The sequence below is a fragment of the Entelurus aequoreus genome, linkage group LG19, assembly GCF_033978785.1.
Source record: "Entelurus aequoreus isolate RoL-2023_Sb linkage group LG19, RoL_Eaeq_v1.1, whole genome shotgun sequence".
NCBI classification, from domain to species: domain Eukaryota; kingdom Metazoa; phylum Chordata; class Actinopteri; order Syngnathiformes; family Syngnathidae; genus Entelurus; species Entelurus aequoreus.
This window is the reverse complement of record NC_084749.1, coordinates 32,914,322-32,941,048: the sequence shown is the minus strand read 5'-3', so window position 1 is coordinate 32,941,048 and position 26,727 is coordinate 32,914,322. Positions and strand designations below refer to the sequence as shown.

General features: G+C 38.0%; 2 protein-coding genes across 5 annotated transcripts in view; one reads left to right on the top strand and one right to left on the bottom strand.

Moving 5' to 3' along the window:
- The first annotated feature begins 497 nt into the window (after positions 1 to 497).
- Positions 498 to 19,406, top strand: prg4b (proteoglycan 4b). Of its 4 annotated transcripts, XM_062028336.1 has the most exons (14): positions 498 to 552; positions 617 to 695; positions 876 to 992; positions 5,946 to 6,065; positions 7,830 to 7,910; positions 7,979 to 8,038; positions 11,890 to 11,949; positions 12,662 to 13,975; positions 14,176 to 14,262; positions 15,186 to 15,322; positions 15,400 to 15,556; positions 15,653 to 15,763; positions 17,632 to 17,760; positions 18,872 to 19,406. In XM_062028336.1, the coding sequence occupies exons 2-14, from the start codon at positions 629 to 631 to the stop codon at positions 18,979 to 18,981; spliced, it is 2,550 nt and encodes an 849-aa protein (XP_061884320.1). In that variant the 5' UTR covers positions 498 to 552; positions 617 to 628; the 3' UTR covers positions 18,982 to 19,406. The 4 variants fall into 4 exon arrangements, with proteins under 4 accessions (XP_061884320.1, XP_061884321.1, XP_061884322.1 ...); XM_062028337.1 differs by lacking the exon at positions 11,890 to 11,949; XM_062028338.1 differs by lacking the exon at positions 7,830 to 7,910 and having other exon boundaries at positions 499 to 552.
- Positions 19,015 to 26,727, bottom strand: part of tprb (translocated promoter region b, nuclear basket protein) — a 56,591-nt gene continuing 48,878 nt past the window's right edge. The window contains exons 46-51 of the mRNA XM_062028326.1: positions 24,377 to 24,474; positions 24,200 to 24,298; positions 23,971 to 24,121; positions 21,994 to 22,121; positions 21,038 to 21,124; positions 19,015 to 19,217 (exon numbers count right to left, since the gene is read on the bottom strand). Of these exons, the coding sequence (XP_061884310.1) occupies positions 19,168 to 19,217; positions 21,038 to 21,124; positions 21,994 to 22,121; positions 23,971 to 24,121; positions 24,200 to 24,298; positions 24,377 to 24,474 (613 nt within the window). The 3' untranslated portion in view covers positions 19,015 to 19,167. The remainder of the gene's footprint in view (positions 19,218 to 21,037; positions 21,125 to 21,993; positions 22,122 to 23,970; positions 24,122 to 24,199; positions 24,299 to 24,376; positions 24,475 to 26,727) is intronic.

The window sequence follows — 26,727 nt, the reverse complement described above, 5'->3', positions numbered from 1 at the left end:
CAGGAAAACAGCAAAAAACTCCAAATAAGTCACGGCGTGATGTGACAGGTGGTGACAGTACACCTACTTTGAGACAAGAGCTGTAGTGATGTATGCTTGGTTATGCTTTATAGTCATATCCAACAATTCTACTGTCTACTGTCAACTGAGTTATGTTTTTTAATGATTTCTGCTGGTGGTGTGACTCCGAATTTTTTCAACGCAAAAAATGTGCCTTGTCTCAAAAAAGGTTGAAAAACACTGCATTAGGATATACAGCTAGATAACTTTTTTTTTTTTTTTTTACCAAAAAAACAAACTCCAAGCAACATCCATTGACTTTTCAGTACGCGTCCCTCTGTGGAAAAAGTTTGCACAGTTTGTACTTAAAACGTTTCTGGAGCAGCGCCTGGCACAGACGTGTGCTGGTGTGCTTCCAGCCCGTGACATCAGCCCCCCTTCAATATGGACCGGACGCGCCAATTATGAGCACGTTAGCCGGCCCTCTTTCAGCCTTTAAAAGTAAGCAGGAGTCCAAAGTTGAGCAGGACTACCACAGAGTGCCCACCCTTGGTAGGTCTTATTTGTTCCCCACTCTAATCAAAACAGAAGCTGATGTGATGATTTCACATTTCAGGTCTACAAGAAGATGTCTTTAACTGCACTTTGCTCTTTTGTTCTGCTGGCTTGTGTCTTGACTCCAAGTGATGGTCAAAGTGAGTATCGTATTAATTAGAATAATAATAATGATGCCTTTTAAGGGGACTTTGCAGGGAGCCAACATGGCATTACTAGTGTGTGTGTTTGACCTCATTTGTGTTTACCTTGGTAACAATTATTTACTAGACAGAGCTTTTGTGTGTCCTAAAATTCAATGCCGTCTTTCTGGTCCACAGGCAGCTGCAGAGGACGCTGTGGCGTGGAGTACTACAGAGGTTACATGTGCCAGTGCGACTTCAGCTGCTTGGCCTACGGAGAATGCTGCCTCGACTTTGAAGCTCAGTGCACCACAAGTGAGGATTTTTTTTTTTTTTTAACCCAATCTCTGTGATCTTTAACTGCAATTATTACATATTGTTGCTGTTAATATGCAGAATTTGACCCCCATTTTAAACAATGAATACTAACTTACTGAGGGACAAGCTGCAGATAATGGATGGATGGCTAGAATATTAGGTACACTGGCATCATCTTCATTTTCGATCTTATTCTCGTGAAATGTCTACTTTTTCTTGTAATATATACCAAAAAAATCTAATGTCAAACATGTTTTTACCCATATCTAATATAACATTTGGGTAACACTTTAGTATGGGGAACATATTCTAAGTAACAAAGAGTTAATTAAGAGTTATTTGGACACATATTGTAAGTAAAAAAGACTTAATTTAGAGTTATTTGGTTAGGGTTAGGGTTGTTGTATAATAAGGCCATGCAGAATAAGGCATTAATAAGTACTTAATAATGACTAATTAAGAGCCAATATGTTACTAATTTGCATGTTAATAAGCAACTAATTAATGGTGTATATGTTCCCCATACTAAATTGTACCAAAATTTGTAATTTCAATCTGTTAAAATAATCCCATGTAAAATATGATGTATTTTTCTTGAAATAAATGTACTTACTTTTTTACTGGTATATTACTAGTATTTAAGTTAAATTAAAGTACACACACACTAGGTGTGGTGAAGTTAACCTCTACATTTGACCCATCACCCTTGTTCCACCCCCTGGGAGGTGAGGGGAGCAGTGAGCAGCAGCAGTGGCCGCGCTGGCGAACCATTTTGGTGATTTAACCCCCAATTCCAACCCTTGATGCTGAGTGCCAAGCAGGGAGGTAATGGGTCCCATTTGTATAGTCTTTGGTATGACTCGGCCGGGGTTTGAACTCACGACCTACCGATCTCAGGGCGGACAGTCTACCGATTTTCTGGTAATATTACATTACAAAAAGTACTAAATGTACTTTTTCCTTGTAAATAATTTGACTTTATTCTTTAAATATTGTAATGTGTTCTTGTAATATAAGTTAAATCGAGAAAAAAAATAAGAAAATAGTTGAGTTTTGATGAAGTATTGTGTTAGGAGTATGCTTGTTATCGTGCTGCACTGCATCATACTGTGAGGGGGTGTGTATTGTGTCGCTAACATAGGGAACCAAACTATTTAAAAAGTATATTTTGTGGTTTAATAATGTAAATAAATTGATTTTTTTGGTAGTCAAAGATGGATTACGTAAATCATTTAAAAAAATAATAATCATGAGGTGGAATGAGCTCGATTATATTGTACTCCGGGGAAAAATACTAGAAAAAATACTTAAAAAAAAAAAAAAAGATAAAAATGTAATGAATAAAAATTAATAGTCACTTTTTTAAGCAGTGTCAGATGTTCTGTATAAATAGGAAAACATTGGTACAAGTCTCAAAATGGGTTTCATTTATGGGTTAACACCTTTAGGAAATACATAAACAATATTATAAACATATGCTGTTGCTTAGTAATACATTTTTAATCAGAGCAAAGTACAATACAAATAAAATATGTAAAATTAAATGTAAATATTTAAAAATTTAAATGGAAATTACAAATACTATAGGTGCACATTAAGAAAAAACTACTCATTTACAATACTTACCAATTTTGCTAATAATATATAATATTCCTGCTTGTGTACTTAATGAAGTGTCCAATGAGAGTGCATGGTTACCTTTAAAGTAAAGTACCAATGATAGTCACACACACACTAGGTGTGGCGAAATTACTCTCTGCATTTGACCCATCACCCTTGATCACCCCCTGGGAGGTGAGGGGAGCAGTGACCACGCCCAGGAATCATTTTTGGTGATTTAACCCCCAATTCCAACCAAGCAGGGAGGTAATGGGTCCCATTTTTATAGTCTTTGGTATGACTCGGCCGGGCTTTGAACTCACAACCTACCGATCTCAGGGCAGACACTCTAACTACTAGGCCACTGAGTAGGTTTACCTCTACTTTACCTTTTCATGCACACATTAGGATTTCCCCCAACTGTTTTAATTCTCTGCACATGAAGAGAAAAAGTTCTTTTTTTTTTCTCAACAAACCTGTGCACTAGGATGGACATTGGACAACATGCGCCTCAAGGTTTTACTTATCAAATATGTTTTAGGGGAAAAAAAAATACAAAATATACATTAAGAAATATGTTTTCAACAATAATATTCCAATATTATTAAGCTTGTATTGATGTAGCTACTGGATTAGGGGTGATCCGATTCAATTATTTTACTTCCGATACGATACCGCTGTGGTATCAATATCGCCCTCGAGTGTTGGCCGATACCCATATTAATCTGCTACCATATCAGGGTTTTTTTTGTTGCTGATATCGGTCCAATATCCAATATCAATATCGCCCTAGTTGCTGTATAGTACGTTTCATCATTAGTTTTTATCACGTCTCAATTGTCCAGATTCCTTCTCTCCTCTGTAGCGCGTTGAGATGGCAGAAATAAAGTATATTATACATCAAATTCATCATTACCGTTGTCAAAATGTATTGTAAAAGTTTCATGGCTTAAGAGGGTTTTTAAAACAGGATAACCATAAAAATCATGATACAATCTAATAAAAACATTTTTTTTTAACAAGCAGCAATAATATAAATTGCAGTCAACATTTATTCAGTGGACATGCACAATTTCCTCTGATCACAAAATCAATACTACTTCTTAGTTGCTGCTTCATGTGCCTCTATTTTGTATACCTGAAAGGGTCTCCTTATAGAAAGAATGGACAGGTCTTCCTCCCTAGCTAGGCACGTCCGTCGGCTATCTTGTTTTTGAGTAGTATCGACCAATGGATGGCAGTGTATATCAAGAAACTACACCACGGATGATCAACTAAATTCTTTTGGGGACCACATTTCCAGAAAGCTAAGGACCAGGGGTCCGGCTTCTCCCTTCACTTTTAGTTTTCCAAAAAACTAGCATTTTCTACAATAGACATTTGATTTTGGTCTATTTTTTTTTGGTCAGAATTACAGCACTGCTCTGTTTTGAAGTCATCTCTATGACAGCACTCAAGTGTTTTTTAACAGTCTGCTGCAAAAAGGAAGTTGATGACCCAAATGATGACAAAAAGAGGACCTAAAATGGAACCTTGAGGAACACCACTAGTGTAAATTAAACGAATGACTACTGACAGCATCTGAAGTAAACAAGCTACTGCAACGCTTCAGTTACATAAATCTCATTACAAAAAACAACTGCCAAAAAAGGAGAGGACTGGAGGAATGCCTCAGTTACGTGAATCAGAAGTTTGCTCTAGGTTTGCTAGCAAGGTTAGAATGTCAATGCAAGGACCCGCCAATGGTCCAAGTTTCTCTATACAACAGGAGCACTGGAATATTTTTAGGAATTTGCTGCAATAATGTTTGTCTCCCAAGGTTTGAACTGAACACGGTGTCATACCCGACCAACTTTGCATAGACGGTAGGAAACAGCTTTTGAATAACAATTCACTAGAGTTGTACGGTATACCGGTCCATACTAATGAATCATATTCCGCACTATACCACTTCTGAAAAGTACCGGTCCGCCACCCCCCCGCAACCCGTCGTCGTCACGTCGTTTTTACGAGCAGACGAGCATATTCGGCAGCGCACAATCACGGAGTACTTACAAGCAGACACAGTGTGTAGACAGTAAAAGGGAGAACTGACGCATTTTGGCTTAAAAATTAAAGATAAAGGTGAAGTTATAACACACGCCCTCAGGAAGAGGTGCTTTAAACCTTGTGTGGTGTTCGGGTCTGTGGGAGCCGTTTTCATTTTTTATTAAAAGAAAAATGATACAATTAATTAATTTTTCAAACTGAGACTCACTGACCTTGGCTCATTTTCTGTGAAGAACATACTGTATATCAGAATACATATTTAATGACCACACACCCTCCCTACACATTTCTATTACATATAAGATGTCCGGGTCCACTGGACCCGGGGCTAATAGAAGTGTGGAAATTGATGTTCTGTGTGCCACCCCCCCCCCCCCCCCACACACACACACACACACACAGGAGGACAGAGTGTAGGTACACAGAACATCAGAGGGTCAAATGTGCGAGAAAATGAGAGCAGACATTGTTGATTAAACAATGTTGCAACCTTGTGTGGGAACCGCAGGTGCAGAAACACAAAAGAAGAATCCCTGTGGGATGCAGAAACTGGCAGAGAAATTTTCCGTGCAACGTTCATATTGTTGTTACTCAGCCAGCGTTTGTGGGTCTAATGGACCCGTTGCATTTTGTGGCTTTCAATGCCTCACAAACACTTTTATGTTAAAATACTGAACAGATGTTTACCTTATCCCAATAAACATCTGTTCAGTATTTTAACATAAAAGTGTTTGATTGTGAGGCATTAAAAGCCACAAAATGCAACGGGTCCATCAGACCCACAAACGCTGGCTGAGTAGCAACAATATGAACATTACACAAGGGCAAGACATGGCTAGGTAGCTAGCGGCTAAAGTCCATCCCCAGTCGGCAGTGTTTTAGCTACTTCTAAATCACTAATCCTCGCCTCTATGGCGACAAATAAAGTAAGTTTCTTACAAGTATCATCCCTGCAGGACGAGGAATAGCTAAACATGCTTCACTACACACCATAGCTCACCGGCGTCAAAATGTAAACAAACGCCATTGGTGGATCTACACCTGACATCTACTGTAATGATACCAAGTACAGGAACGTATCTAGTCGATACTACAATAGATTACGTTGATATTTTTTGGCATCACAACATCTTCGGTACCGGTACCAAAATATTGGTATCGGGACAACACTACAAGGGACAAGCGGTAGGAAATGGATGGACGGACGTGCATGAAAGAGTTAACTATCCCTCATGGATAAAAGACAATCTATTTGGTGCAGCTCACTAAAAGACTGTGTTGTGTTGCATTTATGTGCCGCAGAAAACTCCTGTAGAGGTCGATGTGGGGAGACGTTCAAGAGAGGCCAACTGTGTAGCTGCGACTCGGATTGCGATAAATACAAGCAGTGTTGTCCAGATTACCAGCTCCAATGTGAAGAAGGCAAGCTTTATCCAACATTCAGCATGATTGAGCATCAAATACACAAATTTACATGCATGAACACATACAGTCGTGGTCAAAAGTTGACATACACTTGTAAAGAACATAATGTCATGGCTGTCTTGAGTTTCCAATCATTTCTACAACTCTTATTTTTTTGTGATAGAGTGATTGGAGCACATAGTTGTTGGTCACAAAATACATTCATGAAGTTTGGTTCTTTTATGAATTTATTATGGGTCTACTGAAAATGTGACCAAATCTGCTGGGTCAAAAGTATACATACAGCAATGTTAATATTTGGTTACATGTCCCTTGGCAAGTTTCACTGCAATAAGGCACTTTTGGTAGCCATCCACAAGCTTCTGGCAAGCTTCTGCTTGAATGTTTGACCACTCCTCTTGACAAAACTGTCAGCTAAATTTGTTGGTTTTCTGACATGGACTTGTTTCTTCAGCATTGTCCACACGTTTAAGTCAGGACTTTGGGAAGGCTATTCTAAAACCTTAATTCTGGCCTGATTTAGCCATTCCTTTACCACTTTTGACGTCTGATTGGTGTCATTGTCCTGTTGGAACACCCAACTGCGCCCAAGACCCAACCACTGAGCTGATGATTTTAGGTTGTCCTGAAGAATTTGGAGGTAATTCTCCTTTTTCATTGTCCCATTTACTCTCTGTAAAGCACCAGTTCCATTGGCGGCAAAACAGGCCCAGAGCATAATACTACCACCACCATGCCTGACGGCAGGAATGGTGTTCTTGCGATTAAATGCCTCACCTTTTCTTCTCCAAACATATTGCTGGGTATTGTGGCCAAACAGCTCAATTTTTGTTTCATCTGACCACAGAACTTTCCTCCAGAAGATCTTATCTTTGTCCATGTGATCAGCAGCAAACTTTAGACGAGCCTTAAAGTGTCGCTTCTGGAACAAGGGCTTCCTTCTTGCATGGTAGCCTCTCAGTCCATGGCGATTCAAAACACGCTTGACTGTGGACACTGACACCTGTGTTCCAGCAGCTTCCAATTGATTGCAGACCTGCTTTTTGGTGGTTCTCGGTTGACTCTTGATCATCCTGACTGATTTTCTCTCAGCAGCAGGTGATAGCTTGCGTTTTCTTCCTGATCGTGGCAGTGACAAAACTGTGCCATGCACTTTATACTTACAATTGTCTGCACAGTTGCTCTTGGGACCTTAAGCTGCTTTGAAATGGCTCCAAGTAACCTTCCTGACTTGGTCAAGTCAATGATTAGGTTTTTCAGATCTGTGCTGAGTTCCTTTGACTTTCCCATTGTTGCGTTTGTAACCGAGTCTAATGACTGCATCACACGAGCCCTATTTAAATGGGCTCAGAGAAGTCAACAGGTGTCGTCAATCATAATCACTCACATGAAGTTAAGAGGCCATGCCATGAAGCTTCATGTATGTATACTTAGTTTTGACCCAGCAGATTTGGTCACAGTAGACCCATAATAAATTCATAAAAGAACCAAACTTCATGAATGTTTTTTGTGACCAACAACTATGTGCTCCAATCACTCTATCACAAAAAAATAAAGAGTTGTAGGAAGTATTGGAAACTCAAGACAGCCATGACATTATGTTCTTTACAAGTGACCACAACTGTAAATAGGGTAGAAATCCTCCTCCACGACAAAGTAGTCCTGCATGTCGAGCAGCACGTGGCATGCGATGCACGCAGGAATCTACGCCACCAAATTGGGTTACATTTGACATATTTTCTGTCCTAACGATTGCCACAGAGGAAAACAATGGAGCATCCAGTGTAACAGCACCAGGGGCGAGTAATTCATGCAATAATGTAGATGATAAAAAACCTCAAGGTATTATTTAACATGACAGAAGGAAAAATGCCTATGATAATCCCTCTAACGCATTAATATTCCAACAGCGCCAAGTCTGACTAAAGCAGCACAGCTGCCTTCAGCAGACAGCGAGGGAAACGATGAAGGTAACGTCTTAAAGTGTACTTGAGCTCAACTGTTATTATTATGAGCCAGACTTAATTATCAAGATGTTTTAAAAAAAAAAAGAAGACAATTTTGACAATGCTGCTGTGGTTTGGTCACCAGAATGTGGCCAAAAAACACAAGCTGGAGTGGCCAAGAAACACAAGAGAGCAGTGTTGTAATAGTGTGGGAGGCCTAAAGGGACAGCTTCAGGGACATTATGTGAGAATAGGACAGCAGGAATACAGTACACTAGGGGTGTCCAAAGTGCAGCTCAGGGGCCATTTGCTGGCTAACAGTTCATTTTTTATTTAGACACAATTAAACATTGCCTGACAGAATATCAAATCAAACTTTATAAAGCGCTTTTCATACGCAAAAAGAAATGCCACACAAAGTGCTTTGCAGGCTTAAAAACAATGCCCCGTCATCAATCGCATGTACACACACACACATGCACAGATAAATGCATGGCTTAGTACAGAGGAGCCAGGTGAATAAACACTATCACAGGAGCCGTCTGCACCAGGAGATCATCAGACCATGGCACCCCCAAAGCCATGGCCGATAATCACTCATGCAGAGCACTGCAAAAAGTCAGTGTTCAAAAACAAGAAAAAAAATTAAAATAAATTAGGGGTATTTTATTTGAACTAAGCAAAATTATCTGCCAATAGAACAAGAAAATTTGGCTTGTCAAGACTTTCCAAAACAAGTAAAATTAGCTAACCTCAATTAATCCAAAAATACCTTAAAATAAGTATATTCTCACTAATAACAACTGTACTACTATATGAGTACGTATTTTCTATTGTTTCATTGAAAGTAAAACAGCAAAGTCCATTTGGCTGTCATGATTTTTTTTTTCATGCTTGAAATAAGAAATTGTTACTTTAAAAAAGTAGTTTTATACTTGGGAGTGTTGATGACACAGCTTTGCAACAGTTGATATTCTAGTTTCAAGCATGTTTTACTCAATATAGGTCATCAAATCTCAGCAACAAGCTGTAATATCTTACTGAGATCATTTAGGACCAAAACCCTTAAAACATGTAAAACACTAACATAAAATCTGCTTAGTGAGAAGAATTATCTTATCAGACAGAAAATAAGCAAATATCACCCCTATTTGAGATATTTCATCTTACTTAGATTTCAGTTTTTGCAGTGAGTAACGCTGAAAAGTGAAAATAATAAAACATGTAAAATAGTAAGACCCGTGAGTAAAAATGAAGGATACATTACAAGTAAAACATATTGTGAAGATAAAAAATGTATAAACAGTGAATTAGGGTTGTACGGTATACCGGTAATAATAAAGTACCACGGTACAGATAATTACATTTTTTTACTAAAATGCATCTGAAAAATACAGGTACTTTTTGCCGTCGTCACGTCGTGACATTGCCGGTTTTACGAGCAGAGAAGCATGTTAGGCAACGCACACGCACGGAGTACTTACAAGCAGAAACAGTGCGTAGACAACAAGGGATAATAGACGCACTTTGCAAAAAAAAACTAACGATAAAGGTGAAGCTACTGTACAACACTGAAGCGCCGCTCAGCAAGACGTGCTTTAAAATATGGCTAACTAGCTAGCGGCTAACGTCCATCCGCAGTGTTTTAGCTACTTCTAAATCACTCGTTAATTCTTGCTTCAATGGCGAAAAATAAACTTTCTTATAAGTAACCTCCCTGCAGGACAAGCAATAGCTAAACGTGCCTTATTACACACCGTAGGAGGATACAACCGCTAACCGCTAACAGCAAGCTAGCGCTCCTGAATGTAAACAAATCCCATGGGTGGATCTACACAGACATCGACTGTAACGATACCAAGTACAAGACCAATATATAGTCAATAATACAATGATCACATCAATATATTTTATTATCATACAATCTTTTGTCATGTTCTATTGTTTATAAACTCAGGAAATACATCCCTGGACATAGAATAACTTTAATTATGACCAAAGTATGACCCTGAAACTACTTGGTATCGGATTGATACCAAAATTTGTAGTATCACCCAAAACTTATGTAAAGTATCCAAACAACAGAAGAGTCAGAAATTATTACAATTTAACACAAGTGTAGATGTAACATGTTAAAACAGAAAGCAAGTAAATATTAAGAGTAAATGAACAAGTAGATGAATAATCCATTTTCTACAGCTTGTCCCCAATAATAAAAAAAAAATGTTCTGGACCAAAAATCTCTTCATATTCTCTACTGCTTGCTAATGCTACCAGATCTGAGTTGTTGTGTAGAAATATGGGGAAACAACTATAAATGTGTGCTTCATTCACTAACGGTGTTACCAAAAATATAATTTAGAATATCACATAATGTTGGATATTGAGAACAAACAAACCTTTTATTTATTGAATCACAAATATTGAAATTCACAAAGCAAACTATAACCTGCTACCCAATAGTGTACAACAATATTTCTCAACAAAAGAGGAGAAATATAACCTTAGAGGAAAATCTAATTTAAAACATTTGTATGCAAGTACAACATTAAAACCTTTAGTGTATCATTATACATGGATTTAAATTATGGAACGGATTAACCAAATAAATCAAACAAAGCACCAATATGATTCAGTTTGAGACCGTTCAAACTACAACTGTTCACAAAATACAAGGAATAACAATTATGATGAACATCTTGATCTTTTTTGGGGATAATGATTATTTGTGTATTTAATATTTGTTTACTTATTATGGTATATTATTTATTTATTCACTGTTCTGTTACAAACAGAGAACAAGGAAATGGGATATAATTGCTATGATATGAAAAGGGCTAGGATTAAATAAGCTCTGTTTCTTCCTACTCCTTTTCGGACGTGCTGTAATGAAACAACTGGAAATATGTGATGCACAACATTGTATCGTATGCATGTTCGAAATGAACTGAAACTAATACAATATGTTACTGCATACTTCAGCAGCCAAATTAGGAGCCTTTGTAACCCGTTTTGGTAGTCAAAAAAAAAAAAAAGGGTATCAGGACAACACTACAGGAGATATATAATACATAAATGGAACTGTATCAAATTTATGATAACTAATACGATTAAAATGTTAAGTACAAATGACTTCAATAAAATTATTAAATATTAGGTAAAAGCCAAATCAAAAAGATGGGTCTCTTAAAAAAAGAATAATTACATAGTATCTGCTTTGTCAGCAACAACACAAGGTAGAGTTGAATAATATTTTTTAACTATGTTGCGCAATAAACAATATAAATGATATCAATTTGGTTGATGATGGAGGTTTAAATTAATAATTATTAATTCATGTTGATGTATCATTAGGGAATAAAGTGTATTTATCTCTGGACAACTACAGGATGATAAATAGCTAAACATGCTACACTAAACACCGGAGGATACAAGAAGCCATGCTAACCGCTAGGTTTGCGCAAATTAAACAAAATAAATGATATAAATTTGGCCTTTAAAACTATTGTTACATCATGTTAATGCAAACATTCTAGCTGTGTCCCGCAAATTTGACAGCAACAAGCCACTTCTAGGTCACTAATCCTCACCAAAATATTCCAACTGTATGTAATAAAAGGGACTAAGGAACTAATATTTGCATATTCTGACCTACACTGTAACGGTTTTAGCATGAGAAAAGCTGAAACATATCGAATAAAGGGTCATTATTTTCTGGATGCAGCCCTCCGTGGGTGAGAAGACACCTCCAGGCTGTAGGTGTAATGACAAAGATGTTTCATTATTTATTTTACTGTTTAGGCATTTTGGAGGTATTCATCCAGGCGTAGGTTTGGACACAATAGTATGATTTATTGCATATTTTCCCATAACAGATTATTATGAAGATCTACTTGAGAGTCCATCATCCAAACCACAAGATGATCTCAAAGACGGTCAGTTGATGTCGCTTAAGGAAAATAAACCCAATTTGTCTCTTGTAACCTGTAATGATGTTGAGGTCCGAGTGTACCAGTGCGCGTTATTACATAGTGGTTACAGATAAATACATCAAGGCCATACTAGATGATACATTGTCCAAATCAGGGGTGTATAAAGACCACAAGGGGTCAACATAAATCATTTCAGGTTAATTTCAACCTTCAAAGTTGAAGATATTCAAAGATACAGTAGACTGATGAATCAGTATTAAGTAAAGAGACAATGGACATTGGAAACTTGGATTTTGATTTGATCACAATTTTAATTATGATCAATATTGTGGATCTAGTACAATATTATGCTAGATCCACTCGACGTCCATTGCAGCGGTCCCCTACAAGGTTTCTCATTGTCATCCCATTGGGTTGAGTTTTTCTTGCCCTGATGTGGGATCTGAGCCAAGGATGTCATTGTGGCTTGTGCAGCCCTTTGAGACACTAGTGATTTAGGGCTATATAAGTAAACTTTGATTGATTGATTGATAATTCATCTGAACGACATCAAGTCAGCATCTAGAATCCTTGTAATTATTGGTTAAACCAAAAGTTATTCAATGAATTCAATTTCTTAAGTTCCACTGTACTGGAGCTCCTAAACCATATACTGAACCGATTCCCCCATGACAGGCAAGTCATTAAAATGTAAGTCCTTTTTCTGCAATTCCAGATGGCAATGATGCGACCACTTTACCAGACTCGGGAACGTCTCCGCAACCCACCACAGCGGTTGAACAGGTCTCCAGCCAATCAACTCCCACCTTAGCAAACCAACCCGATCCTTCTCCCACAGCTGACACCGTGACACAGGAGACGACATCCCTGGCACAGACTGTTGCTCCAACTGAAGCTGCCTCTGAAAAACCTGAGGTCACAACCTTACTTCCCACCACATCTTCAGAACCCTCGCCAGACTCGTCCACAACTCCAGTACCACCAGAACCTTCACCAGACTCGTCCACAACTCCAGTACCACCAGAACCCTCACCAGACTCCTCCACAACTCCAGTACCACCAGAACCCTCAACAGACTCGTCCACAACTCCAGTACCACCAGAACCCTCAACAGACTCGTCCACAACTCCAGTACCACCAGAACCCTCCCAAGAGTCTTCTACAACTCCAGTTCCACCAGAACCCTCCCAAGAGTCTTCCACAACCCCAGTACCACCAGAACCCTCCCAAGAGTCTTCCACAACTCCAGTACCAACAGAACCCTCCCAAGACTCCACCACTTCAGCACCCCTAGAAACCACACAAGAGTCCTCCGATACATTAGCAACTTCAATACCCCAAGAACCCTCACAAGAATCCTCCACAACTCCAGTACCACCAGAATCCTCCCAAGAATCTTCCACCACATCAGCACCCCAAGAGTCCTCAGAAGCAATTGCAACTTTAGTACCTTCAGAACCCACACAAGACTCTTCCACAACTCCAGTAACACCAGAACCTTCCCGAGATTCCCCAACCACTTCAGCACCCCAAGAGTCCTCAGAAGCAATTTCAACTTTAGTACCTTCAGACTCCACACAAGAGTCGTCCACAGCCTCCAACGCAATCACAACTTCAATTCCTTCAGAACCCATTACAGAGTCCTCCACAACTGCAAGTCCTGAGACTGTCGCCCCTGACTCGACGACAATGGTCCCACTATCCGTCAAAACCACTTTAAGCCCAACAAAAGGCCCTTCAGACCAACAGAATCCCTCTACAAGCATTCCTTCAGTGGGGTCAGACGTTGATGCCATGACGACTGCCAGTCCCTTGCCCACAGAGGCACTGAAGGAAGATTCTACAGCACCAGAACCATCTGTTGATCCACTAAAACCAACTGTCCAACAATTACCTAAACCTCAGGACAAGCCGAAACCTTCCAATCCACAGATAACTACAGCCCCTGTGGACAAGCCCACTACTAAACCTGGGAGTAAGCCTGTGGATGCAGTGCTGACTATGGATAATTCCATAGACTACCAAGCAGGTAAGAACTTGATAGCTAAGATTTTAAGAAAATAAATAAAAAGGATGACTGGGAAATGTAATCATTTACAGGTTTTCTTCCCTTTGAGTTGTATTGCGTGTGTCTGTTTTGCACACAAAGTTTAATGCTGAGAACCGCCTACCCACAAATCAAACAGTTGTTTTTCCACAGAGGATTTCATTAAAATGTCTCATTTTCAGATGACAGCAATGACACAAACTTGTGCAGCGGGCGGCCAGCCAGTGCAATCACCACACTGAGGAACGGCACAATAGCGGTATTCAGAGGTCAGTGACAGGAAATTGTGCTAAATTGTCCAAACAGTACAGATGTGGGTCTAAAACATTTTGGACAGAAGCAAGTGCAACAAAGGGACGCAGTTTAGATATGTTAGAGAACGCATTTTTTAAAGTTTGTAGTATGACATTTATGCTAATCTCAGTTCTAGCCCTTTTTTGAAAATATCCCTGAGAAGTTTGGGAAATGCTTTGGAGGTCCGTGGTATCTTGATTTTTAAAGTGTGAGGTGGAAGTCATCAGGGGAGGTGAAGTAGCTTGAGAAGAATTAAGAAAAACTTGCTAAACTCCGCTTTAGTTAGGTTTAAAGGAGGGGGAAATGTATGTTTTTGTTGTTATGGTGAGAAGACACGATTTCGGGAAAAAAAAAGCTCTACAAAAAAAAATAAAAAATCTAAAAATGTATTTTTTTATTTAAAAAAACAAACAAATATTTGATTGTATTTAGTTTAGTCGTTTGAATTGTCAGTCATTGAATTTTCTGTTTTAAAATAATCATACAGTTTTGGCACACAGTCATCCCCAAATAAAATGTACCCACTTACCAATAAAAACGGCTTTTCTTTTTTAAAGCAACCTTTTGCCAAGGTATGAATAATTGCAGGCTTACTGTAGGCCTCCATTCATTTGTGGGTATTTTACATATTCGTCCACATGAACATGTTGCAGTGAGTCAACATTGTCAAAAGTGGTCTTAAATTACATCTGAAGGCTTGGTTTGATTGATTGAAACTTTTATTAGTAGATTGCACAGTACAGTACATATTCCGTACAATTGACCACTAAATGGCAACACCCGAATAAGTTTTTCAACTTGTTTAAGTCGGGGTCCACGTTAATCAATTCATGGTAAATTCTTAAGTGCTATTGTATGTAGTTTTAATAACACTTAATACTAATGTTACGCTCCACAGGTCACTACTTCTGGTTTTTAGACCGAAACAGGGTGCCAGGTCCTGCTCGGGGCATCACACAGACATGGGGTGTTCCGTCCCCCATTGACACGGCTTTCACCCGTTGCAACTGTCATGGCAAAACATACATCTTTAAGGTAATTTGTGTGACTTCACCAAACTTCTCTATAGTACACAGGAACTTTGTTTTTTAAAAACTGAATGTGCTTTGCAGGGAAACCAGTACTGGAGATTTCAGAACGATCAGTTAGAACAGGGTTATCCGAAGGCTGTGGAGGCAGGCTTTGATGGACTTCGAGGTCATGTCACAGCTGCTCTGTCTGTGCCCGAGTACCGCAGGAGGACAGAAGCTGTCTATTTCTTCAAGAGAGGTAAACTACTGCAGATGTTATTGTTAGCACAACTTAATTATTGCAACATACATCTACATTTTCAACTCAATCTGTCATCTTAATTAACCCTTTTAGGTGGATTGGTGCAGAAATATTCATATCGGTCTGGCACCAGTAGTCAATCATGTAAGAAGAAACCAAAATTTGCTATTTACACAGTCCGCAGCAGAGTGGTTCGGCAAGCAGGTACGGATTTCCCAACTACACAAACACAAGAAATGTATTCGGTACACCTCAATCAAAACAAATCCAACAGTCTTTACAAATATAATTATTTACAGATGTATTGTCTCTGCTTTAAATTGTGAATTCGTCTTTTTATGGTACCCTAAACCGAAAGTGATTTGATGGCGCTATGTGCAGGGGGGAAAGAGCGCTAACCTGTAACTATAAATCAGGCAGAGGGTGCAGTTCACTAACATTTTCTCAAAAAGACACTTTGACAAGATGTATTTTATAAGTACAAAACTGTATTTATGTCTGGAAGCACTGCAAATCACGGTCAAATATTGGACATTAAAATTACTTTAAACCAGCTTACCAAAGGGTCAAAACACCTACGGTATAATTTTATATTCAAACTACGATTAGGCGGCAATCTACTGTATTAAAATAGATTTTTCTATGGATTTCCCCCCCAAGATGGTCTTGCCTGTGAATGGCGAAAAACTTTGAATGATTGACGCCCAAAAAAATGCCTATTTTTCATTTTAATAAATTGAGTTAATATTTATAAATGATAAATGGGTTATACTTGTATAGCGCTTTTCTACCTTCAAGGTACTCAAAGCGCTTTGACAGTATTTCCACATTTACCCATTCACACACACATTCACACACTGATGGCGGGAGCTGCCATGCAAGGCGCTAACCAGCAGCCATCAGAGGCAAAGGGTGAAGTGTCTTGCCCAAGGACACAACGGACGTGACTAGGAAGATAGAACAACTACTAACTAAGTTATTGAATTGATGCAATTAATAATACATTACTAGGGTTGTCAAAATTAATGAGTCAACTTATGTAAATAGTCACCATTTTTAATGTACACACTATTAGACTTAGACAAACTTTAATGATCCACAAGGGAAATTGTTCAACACAGTAGCTCAGCTACAATGATGGAAAGTGTAAGGATGGAAAGGACAATGCAGGTATAAATAGACTAATATAGCGATAAAAAATCTAACATATATATACGAATATATACATAATATGTGTACAGAATAATATATCTACAGATATATTATATTATGTCTATGATTAACAATGCAATTTATTTTGATGATTAATCACAAAAAATTCATGCATTAACCATGTACACACTTTGATTAACCTTGACATTTATTTTAAAGATTGATCACAAAAAATTATTGCATTAATCATGCACCCACTTTGACTAACCATGAGATTTTTTTTTAACCATACAAGGCCTTTTACCTCAACCACCATACAGTCAGTGATCAGTTCAATGCATACGCCAGTACAAAAGATGAGTGAGAAGACTAACTGGTGTGCTCGCTGGCAAATTTAAAAGCACCAAAAACACCTATTTTTGATGTTTCAACCCTTAAAATATGCCAAACCGCAAATAGGTGGTGATCTACTCTTTGAAAGACATTAAAAAATAAAATGTTTATGAGCATTTTTCGCAGTGTGAACATGAATAGGGGGATCTCCAAAGGTCAAATTTGAACAAAAAGGTTAGCTATCTACATTTTTGCTACCTTACATTTGCCAATACTTCTAATAAAGAATAACATGACACAGGTAACCAATGTTTCCCCATTTGTGGCAGCTGTTAAACCATTAATGTCTGCTGTGAAATTGTGTAAGAGTGGGTGTGAGTGTAGCACTAGAACACACAGTGAGCTCACGCAGGCCATATTCATGTGTATCAACACATGTTGCTCTCTGGGGAGAATGAGTCACCGCTCAAAGTGATCCTTTGAGATTTAACACATCGGAAAGAGCCTCAGCAGCGACATTTATGGGGAAACCTTAAAAAGAGTGGAATGCTAACGATTTGTTTTTGACCAAGCCGATTTGTGTCCAGTGTCTCTTTTAGGGCCAACGATTAGCATCAGGACGTCCTGGCGAGGGTTTCCCACTACCATCACCTCTGCCGTGTCTGTCCCGACTACCAGAGAACCAGAGGGCTACAAATACTACGTCTTCTCTAGAAGTGAGTTCTACCAAAAAACAAAAACATGTGTTAAAGTCATTCAGAGAGTTTATAACACGCCTGACAGGGACCATGTGTGTTTGGGTGTGCCAGACAGGGTGGGAGGGGCTAGGTGCATGTAAAAAAGCCAACTGTGATGTGTATTGCCGTCAAAGTTCCATTACAGTACAAGTACAGCTCAAAACCAAAAAGATGTACTGTGATTAATATTAGTCTGCAAGTTGTTTACATTGTTTGCAAGTGAGAACCAATGTCCCCTGCAGTGGACATGTTTTTTTCTTTAACATATATCAGTAAGAAATAGAAAACACAAATGTCCACTGCAGAGGACACTGGTTCTTAGGATGTTATATAATTATCAATATATTTAATAGGGGTGCTGAATTTTTTAAATTCATATTCAAATCATGATTCTTTTTCAACCTGATTCTAAATCCTTTCATAATATTCATAAATACAAAATGTAATTTATTTAAAACATTTTTAAAAACACGTTTTGTAGGCCATCTCTGCTCTCACTCGCTGCGCATATACATCATACGTCACCATGTGCACCCTGTTTTGAAAAGGTTTTATTACGATTGTATTCTATATATATTGCGAGAATCGTGTTGAAATGAGAATAGATTCTGAACCGAATGATCACCCCAAGAATCGGAATCATGCTGTATGATTTACATCCCTAATATAATGAAATCATTATTGCATATATTTAATTTCGTATGTCATGTTTCATTCAAACAACAAAGCAGCTAAACTACTTTTCATTGTTTTACTAAAATGACAAATTATATGAGATTATCCCAGTCAGTGATTCTCAAACCATCAGGTGGTATGCCAAATAATCACTTGATTAAAGTACAGTGTTTTATTTTCCTATATTCAAACATTGTTACTGTTCAAGCTGTGTGTAATGTTATAGTGGCCAAAATGATTGAATATGATTGTTAAATAAAACCTCTGTCTTTTTTAAAAATAAATATTTAAGCCTACTACACAACTGTATTTTAATGTTGGTCATTATGTCATCACTGTCCTAGATAGTAAAAAAAGATCCTTACATCATCACCATTGTTTTTCTTCTCATAATTGCTCATAATGTCTTTTGCAGCTAAGTCATACAACATTAGGATGGACACTGACCGGCCTGTTATCGCCACAACAAGAGAAAACCCTTCGGCTCAGAACAGCAACTTCATCAAATGTCCAAAGACCCTCTAGAGGCCGCGTCAAGAAGTTGGCCTTCACATTATAATTTCTGAAAAACTTTTAATAACATTTTTATCATAATGCAAAACTTCAACATGGACTTTGATCACATCTCCTTTGTATCTGGATGATTGAAACAAACAAATGACTAGAGAAAGGGGTACCCAGGAATGACAGAAGTTCTGTCTCATCAAAGCTTCATCTGGCGATGCGTCTGCCATGGACTCCCCGGGAAGGAAATGCTTGACCTGTTGGAATATAATACAGCATAACTCCTGATCTATGGGTGTAAACATTTACTACAGTGGCTGTAAATAATGCGCATCACATGTCTGCAAATTAATAAGCATGCAACAGAAATATTAATTAAGTAAGAATCATTACTATGTATTCTGTTACTTTACATTTGATTTAAAATAAAGTTGGTTATATTGTAACTTTTTGCTTGTTTTAGCTTTGAATTTTCAATGGCACTACAGGTCAGAGTTTCTATTTTTAATTTCAAGTGTTTAGCCCATCTGACACCAATTTCAGAAAATCCACACTACCTTCTAAAGCAGGTTTTATTGAGGGCCACATCGCAATTATGGCTGCCAACTTAGGGCTGTTTGTAACAGTGAATATATATCAATATAAACTTAAAATAGCCTCTTTACACAATTTGCATAGGTAACTCTTCATTATTACATTTATTACTAACACATTGATGGATAACTTGCTTTGAAATCGTAAGTCAAAGTGACAAGCAGATAATTAAGTAATTTTGATACTCCCCCAAAATGCTTGGAAAATCTTGTTGCGTGATCAGATAATACTAACGTGCAGAACAAATGTAATTGGATGCAGTACAATTTTCTGTCGAATCGAAAAAATACTTTCGAGCCTTTTCACAGGCCGCATATATGACGAGGTTAACCCTTTATACAAGGTGGCAGACCACATAAATGACATGGGCCACACAAAATAATGCGGCGGACCACATACAATGACGTGACATTCCACAAAAATAATGCGGTAGGCCACATGCAATGACATGTCGGGCCATAAAAAAGTATGTGGTGGATAAACAATGACGTGCCGGGCCATAAAAAAAAAAAATGCGGCAGACCACATACAATGATGTGTCGGGACACAAAAATAACGTAGCGGACCACATAAAATTGGGCTAAATCTGGGACCTCGGGTACCTTGTGCCTCGTGCTGGAATGACAATAAAGTTTTTTGAATTCTTAAATTAACACATTAATCATTCACACTGTAAACATGAAGTGTGAGGGACATATAAAATATAGTAATAAAGAGATAAATACAAAATTAAATGAACTTTCAAAATTAATAAAAAAAGAGAACAACTCCTTGCTGCAAGGGAGGGACAGGTAGGATTATTTGGAAGAGAAAGTCTCAATAGTAAGACCACTATGCTGCTTATTTGTCACTGTCCATTTCATAGTAGAAAAATCCTTTCACGTGTTTAAAAATACCCTATTTATCTTTCATGATGGTCACGGCATTTAGGCGGCTTGGACCGGGCATGCAGATTTCTCCACTGAGCCTTTCCTGAAGTCTAATTTTATGTCACTTTTCTTTTATGCATGTCTGCCTCACGCTGAGGAGACATAATGAAGTGCAAAAAGCTAACTCACACAGAATACTATATTCAGGCGAACTTTGTGTTTACAGACCAAAATTACAATTATATACATAATTTATGGTTCTCCACTGACCATTTCATAAAGTCTAATTTCATGTGAAAACTTATGTACATCTGATTGTTTTATTTCAATATATTTTTTGATCCATTTGGTATTACCGTTTTACATTATCATTATGGAGTATTGTCTGTAGAATTTTGAGGACAAAATTAAATTTTATTACATATTGGAATAAGGCTGTAACATACATTTTTTTTTAGAAAAAGAGAAGCGCTGTGAATTATTTCCCGATTAATTAATTAATAAATTAATTAAACAGAGGACCATCTGTACATAGGAAATGATGTCTGTGCAGAGACACTAGTGGATGGTATCCATAGTTGCATAAACAATGTGATCGTAAGGTCAGACATTACCTCCTCTCCTGACTCGCCCACCACGACTACCTGGCCAACGCTGCAGCTGTCTGCTGTGTCCAGGTCTGGTTGGAGCACTGCTTGTGTCTGAAAAAGCAAAACACACCATGTTTGACTCACAAAAGATGGTAGATTACACACGGTTTCCTGATGTGAAGGTGGCGTTACATTCATGACCGTGACTTGAGGACACCCGAGGTCATGTCGTCTGTATTTTTTAGTTGACAAAAAGATGATGATATGACTGACTGTAAATGTACTCTGTGTAGGACATCATGTTACATGTACATCACCATGCGTAGATCACCCTCTCTCAATATACAATCTTTGGTCTTGCACAGCCCGCAACAACTCCAACAAGGTAACGCAATGAAGTGCACTTTTACTTTAAACATACTCTGAGCTGAAATGTGCTGTCAACATAATGTTAACATGAAATCATAGTGATGTAACTGCTGTTGCTTTCACCTGACTGAAATTGATGTGAAAAATTGTCGGTATAATACTGTCGTTTTGTCAGTCAGGTGTCACCCCTAAACGTATTCCTGGCCACGCCATGCTCTGTGATTGATTAAAACATGAGTGCAACATTTTCTACATCACTTCCGGTGGGTCCGAAGCCTGGTCGTGGTTCAAAATTTGGTATGTTTCTAAAATGTATGTTTTACTGATGTTAAAATGGTTTAATATGCTAAACTTCAAAATATTAATAAAAAAGGGCCCGTTACAAATTCATGTTGATTATCGAATATGTTAGATGAGTGATGGATAGATCCTTATAGCTCAATTAAAGCTTTTGTTACTCTGGAAATTAATTGTCTTGCTCAAGGTAATATAATTTATATAGTGCTGGGATACCCATGATTTCAGCTTTTCACAGTTCCTCTTGGACAACCAATTTTTCACCTCGGTGTTTGTCAAAACCTAGTTACAGACCTGGTTAGGTCAAAGTGTACCTGCAGAGCTAGAAGAAGGCTCCTGGCTTGTCGAAGGCAGGTTGGTCGTATCAGAAGGCTGACTCTGCTCCACCAAATCATCCTGAGAGACCACAGCATCCACTGAACTTTCAGCACTTGGCCTGGAACTGAAGTGGAATACAAGGAATATAAAATGTTATACATCCCCAGCATTGTATAACTGTAGTTGACCACATTTATAGATCACTATATAAACAGTCAACTATAAAATGTTGCTTTTATACTAAAAAAACATGTCAAACCCAAATGAAAAACTTAAAATTATTCCCGATACCTTAATTACTTGGGATAACGCCGACATATGCATACATATTCACGACAGTGCTCAAACACTGTTAAAGGGCACGCCAAGTACAGTGGTACCTCAACTTAAGTGTGTTTTGAGTTAAAGCGGTCTCTCGGTTAATTGTTATGCTTTGTGTTTCAGGCAAAAATTTTGAGATACAAACATCCATGCCATTAGTTGGCGTAGCAAATGCCACAGTGACACCTATAAGATCTGCCCAAAACATCGGGTTTTGCATTAACTCATAGCTAGAGATAGCCAAAACTTTGTTTTCCAACCATGGGAAGAAAGTACATGAGTGTAAAAGACAGCGCTGAGGAAAAAGAGGGGATGATATTCATTGAATCAAACAATAAATCAAATTTGAGCGTATCACTGCTACGGTAGCAGGGGGTGTATATTGTAGCGTCCCGGAAGAGTTAGTGCTGCAAGGGGTTCTAGGTATTTGTTCTGTTGTGTTTATGTTGTGTTACGGTGCGGATGTTCTCCCGAAATGTGTTTGTCATTCTTGTTTGGTGTGGGTTCACAGTGTGGCGCATATTTGTAACAGTGTTAAAGTTGTTTATACGGACACCCTCAGTGTGACCTGTATGGCTGTTGACCAATTTGCCTTGCATTCACTTGTGTGTGTTAAAAGCCGTAGATATTATGTGATTGGGCAAAGGCAGTGCCTTTAAGGCACGCCCCCAATATTGTTGTCTGGGTGGAAATAGGGAGAAATTCGGGAGAATGGTTGCCCCGGGAGATTTTCGAGAGGGGCACTGAAATTCGGGAGTCTCCCGGGAAAATCGGGAGGGTTGGCAAGTATGACTGGGAGACGCAACTGCTCAGTACTTCTCCCTACGTCCGTGTACCACTCCGTACAGCGGCGTTTTAAAAAGTCCTAAATTTTACTTTTTGAAATTGATACCGATAATTTCCGATATTACATTTTAAAGCATTTATCGGCCGATAATATCGGCAGTCCGATATTATCGGACATCCCTAGTAAATACTGTACATTATTATTACATTACTTCTTAAAACTGCTGTAGTTGTTTGTAGTGCATTCTCTTTTAAATGGGAGACAATTTGAGATGCAAGTGTTTTGAGTAAAGAGCTCTGTTACAAAACCAATTAAGCTTGTAAGTTGGGGTACTACTGTAGTTTGCATTGTGCTAAGACAAGCTTGACACTCACAAAAGTCTAGCTGTTTGACCAGTGTGAGTGTTTCATACCATGCTCAAGCATGGTACCCTTTCCTGGCCACACAATTGGAAAGTGGGGACTTAGACACAAAACCATTTGTATAAACAATGCAATTGTTTCTCCTGACAGTTATTAATGATGACTGCCATCTTGCAACAGAAAACAACCCATAAATAGTAATATGTATATAGTACTGTACAGTCATGAACATGCAGCTGAATACAATACATTCTACAAGCCTGACTGAAAGTGTATGAGTGAGAATACTCCATGTTTTAAAAGTGATTGTCTTATGTCTTGAGTTGGCACACAAGTGTGCTCAAGCACAAAGGAGTGTGCATCAGTCAGATGACCAACTAAAGCATACTACCATAATAATAAACATTTAGGACTCCGAAGCTCTAAAAACACATTTGTATTATATCTCTTGGTCGTGTTCTAATTGGTCAGAGCAGCTAATATTAACACAGACACACACTTACTTATCAGGGTCTGACTCAAGGAAGACCTCATTCCTATCCTCACTTGTACCGGCCATGCCTGGCACAACCAGGCCAGGAGTGGACGTGCTCACCATGGGAACAGACTGAGAGGCCGGCTCCAAAGCGTCTGACGGAACCACTTCGGAGAAGACTAACAATTGGAGACTAGTCAATGTTTGCTCATGCTAAGCGGACATGTAATTTCAAGTCACTGAATATGGCATTATACCTGGGGCTGCCAATTGCAGCAGTGTGGTGGGAACGCTGCGTCCGCCAGATTCCTCTTCATGAGACGCTAGGAACAAAGGGCTTTCAAACATCCCCAGGCCTGCAGACATTCACAATAACACTAAATGTTAAATTTGGTTTTGTTGCCATTTCACAGAAATAAAGAGTGGCTGTGTACCTCCTTGAGATGCGAGCTGGCCTAGATCTGAGCTGGTCTGTGGCACGTCGTCTGATTGGCCAAAACGGAAGCTTCGGCTTGTAGTCATTTGAGGAGAACTAACAAAAGTATAAGAAAAACAGTTACAAATATAACAAAACAATAGACGGATAGCATCACTAAAACAATAGAAAGATAGCCTAACTATGCTCAATTAACATACCTATATATGTCCCAATCCCGATATCTGAGTCAATATTCGCCTTTTTTAACTGATCTACAATCGGCTGATGAGCTGCTAAGCTCAGCCAATCTTTAACACAGCTGTGTCTCTGTGTTAACATGGCTGAAGATTGTATTCACGTGAAATATTCCTTCAAAAGGGATGCACGCTCAGAGACACAATTACATCACCATATTCGTTTTTACTAGGAATGGGTACCTTTCACAATTGAAACTATACAGTACTAGTTCCCAGTACCTGGGAATAGATACCGGTACTCAACGGTACCAATTTTCTGCACTTTTGTGTGTTAGTAAATAATTGTTTTTAATAATGGAATCTCATTTTTCTTTTGAAACATTAGCTGATTATGATAACTTTTATCCAGTTGTTAAATCTTCTTTTATTATTGCATTTCAGAGTCAATTAATTTGCTGACATTAAAAATTGCAACATTACCTTGGCTGAGTACGCTCTTAGTGCTGCTGAAGTGACGGCCAAGTGTTAGAGTATGGATGTAACAATATGAACATTTTATATCACGGTAATTGTGACCAAAATTATCACCGTTATTCTAATCACAATATTATTGAATATGCCAATAAAGTAGTTATACACATACTAAAATGTACAGATTTTATTTAAAATATCGTGACTAAAATAAACAGATACACTGTTAGAAAACCCACTATTTTGCATGTTTTGTGTTTCTAATGCTTCACTGATTGTGTTTTAGACTTGGTATGTTATCTGTTTTAATGGCTAAGCTTTTATTGTTTTAGACATTGGTTTGTACTGTAGCATTTTAAGATGTATTTAAATGAAACGTGCATAGCAAATAGATTCCAGTGTTAATTATTATTTTTGGTGAGCGTAGTACTCTTTGGTTGTACTACTCTTTTTGCGGTTCTTAAAAGGCACTGTAAAAAAAGATCTATCTCGTATTTCTCCGATCGATCATGCTTGTAGGATCAATGTGCACAAGTGAATATCTTAGTTGCTCAGACAGCAATATTTTAATACAAGTTCAGATCGAGTTTGTGGTCAAAAGCTTGCACCCATTTGCTACAGTATTGCAGTCAGAGAAAAGTTGCATATTTTCCCCCCAACAGATATTCTCTCAGTCATATTACACAGGTGAAACTCAAACAATTGTAATATTGTGTACAAGTCCATTCATGTCAGCAATTAACTTCAAATGTGAAACAAAAATGCTATTTTAACTTATTACATGCAAAGTGAAGTATGTCAAGCCTTTATCATTTTGATGATCTTGGCTTACACTTTTCGAAACCCCACATTTTCTGACATTTTCAATTCCAGGTTTTCATTAACTGTAAGCAACAATCATAAAAATTATAACCAATAAAGGTTGCATGTAATAAGTTAATATTACATGTTACTAAACAGTACATTCTTGTGTAATTTCTACATGATTTATTTTGTTAAATTCTACAGAAGAATATTTACTTATTACATATTTCTTTTAACTTTTTTTCTTCTATGCTACACCTCACTGTAGGCTTTGTAAGGTCATTTTACCTGTAAACTCAACAAAATTAAGGCTAATACACCTCTCCACCCAAACAAGAATCGATAAGAGAACCGTTAAGGAACTGAATCGTTAAGCAGAATCGAAAGTGGAATTGGAACCGGAAAAATCGTATCAATTCCAATCTCTAGAGCCAATAGTAGTTTTTGTTTAGTAATTGTGCACTAGCCACTTGATTTTGTTAAAACTGGCTTATGTAGCATTCATAATACATCATCAGATTTACAACAATACAAGCAAATTCTAAATTTAATGAAATAAGCCTTATACAAATGTGCTATGTTTATTTCAGTTACTTGCCTTAAAACATTTTCAGATCCGTAATCTGTTGTCAAGTATCAGATCTGTATCCAAAAAATCGGCTCTTAGGGCAAACATTTTGATTGAGACAATCCTAACAGTAACAATATAAAAGTTAAACACATACTTTCAAATAAGGCCACAATAGCTACCACCTTTAAATGTAAATTTTTCGTTTGCAGATCTATTGGTATTATGGATGCTGTTGTACAAGCATAATCAGTCTTTCGCACAGTTGAATGGAATTATCATTTGTAGATTTCAAAAGATATTTCTTTGTTTGTGTACATGTGAGAC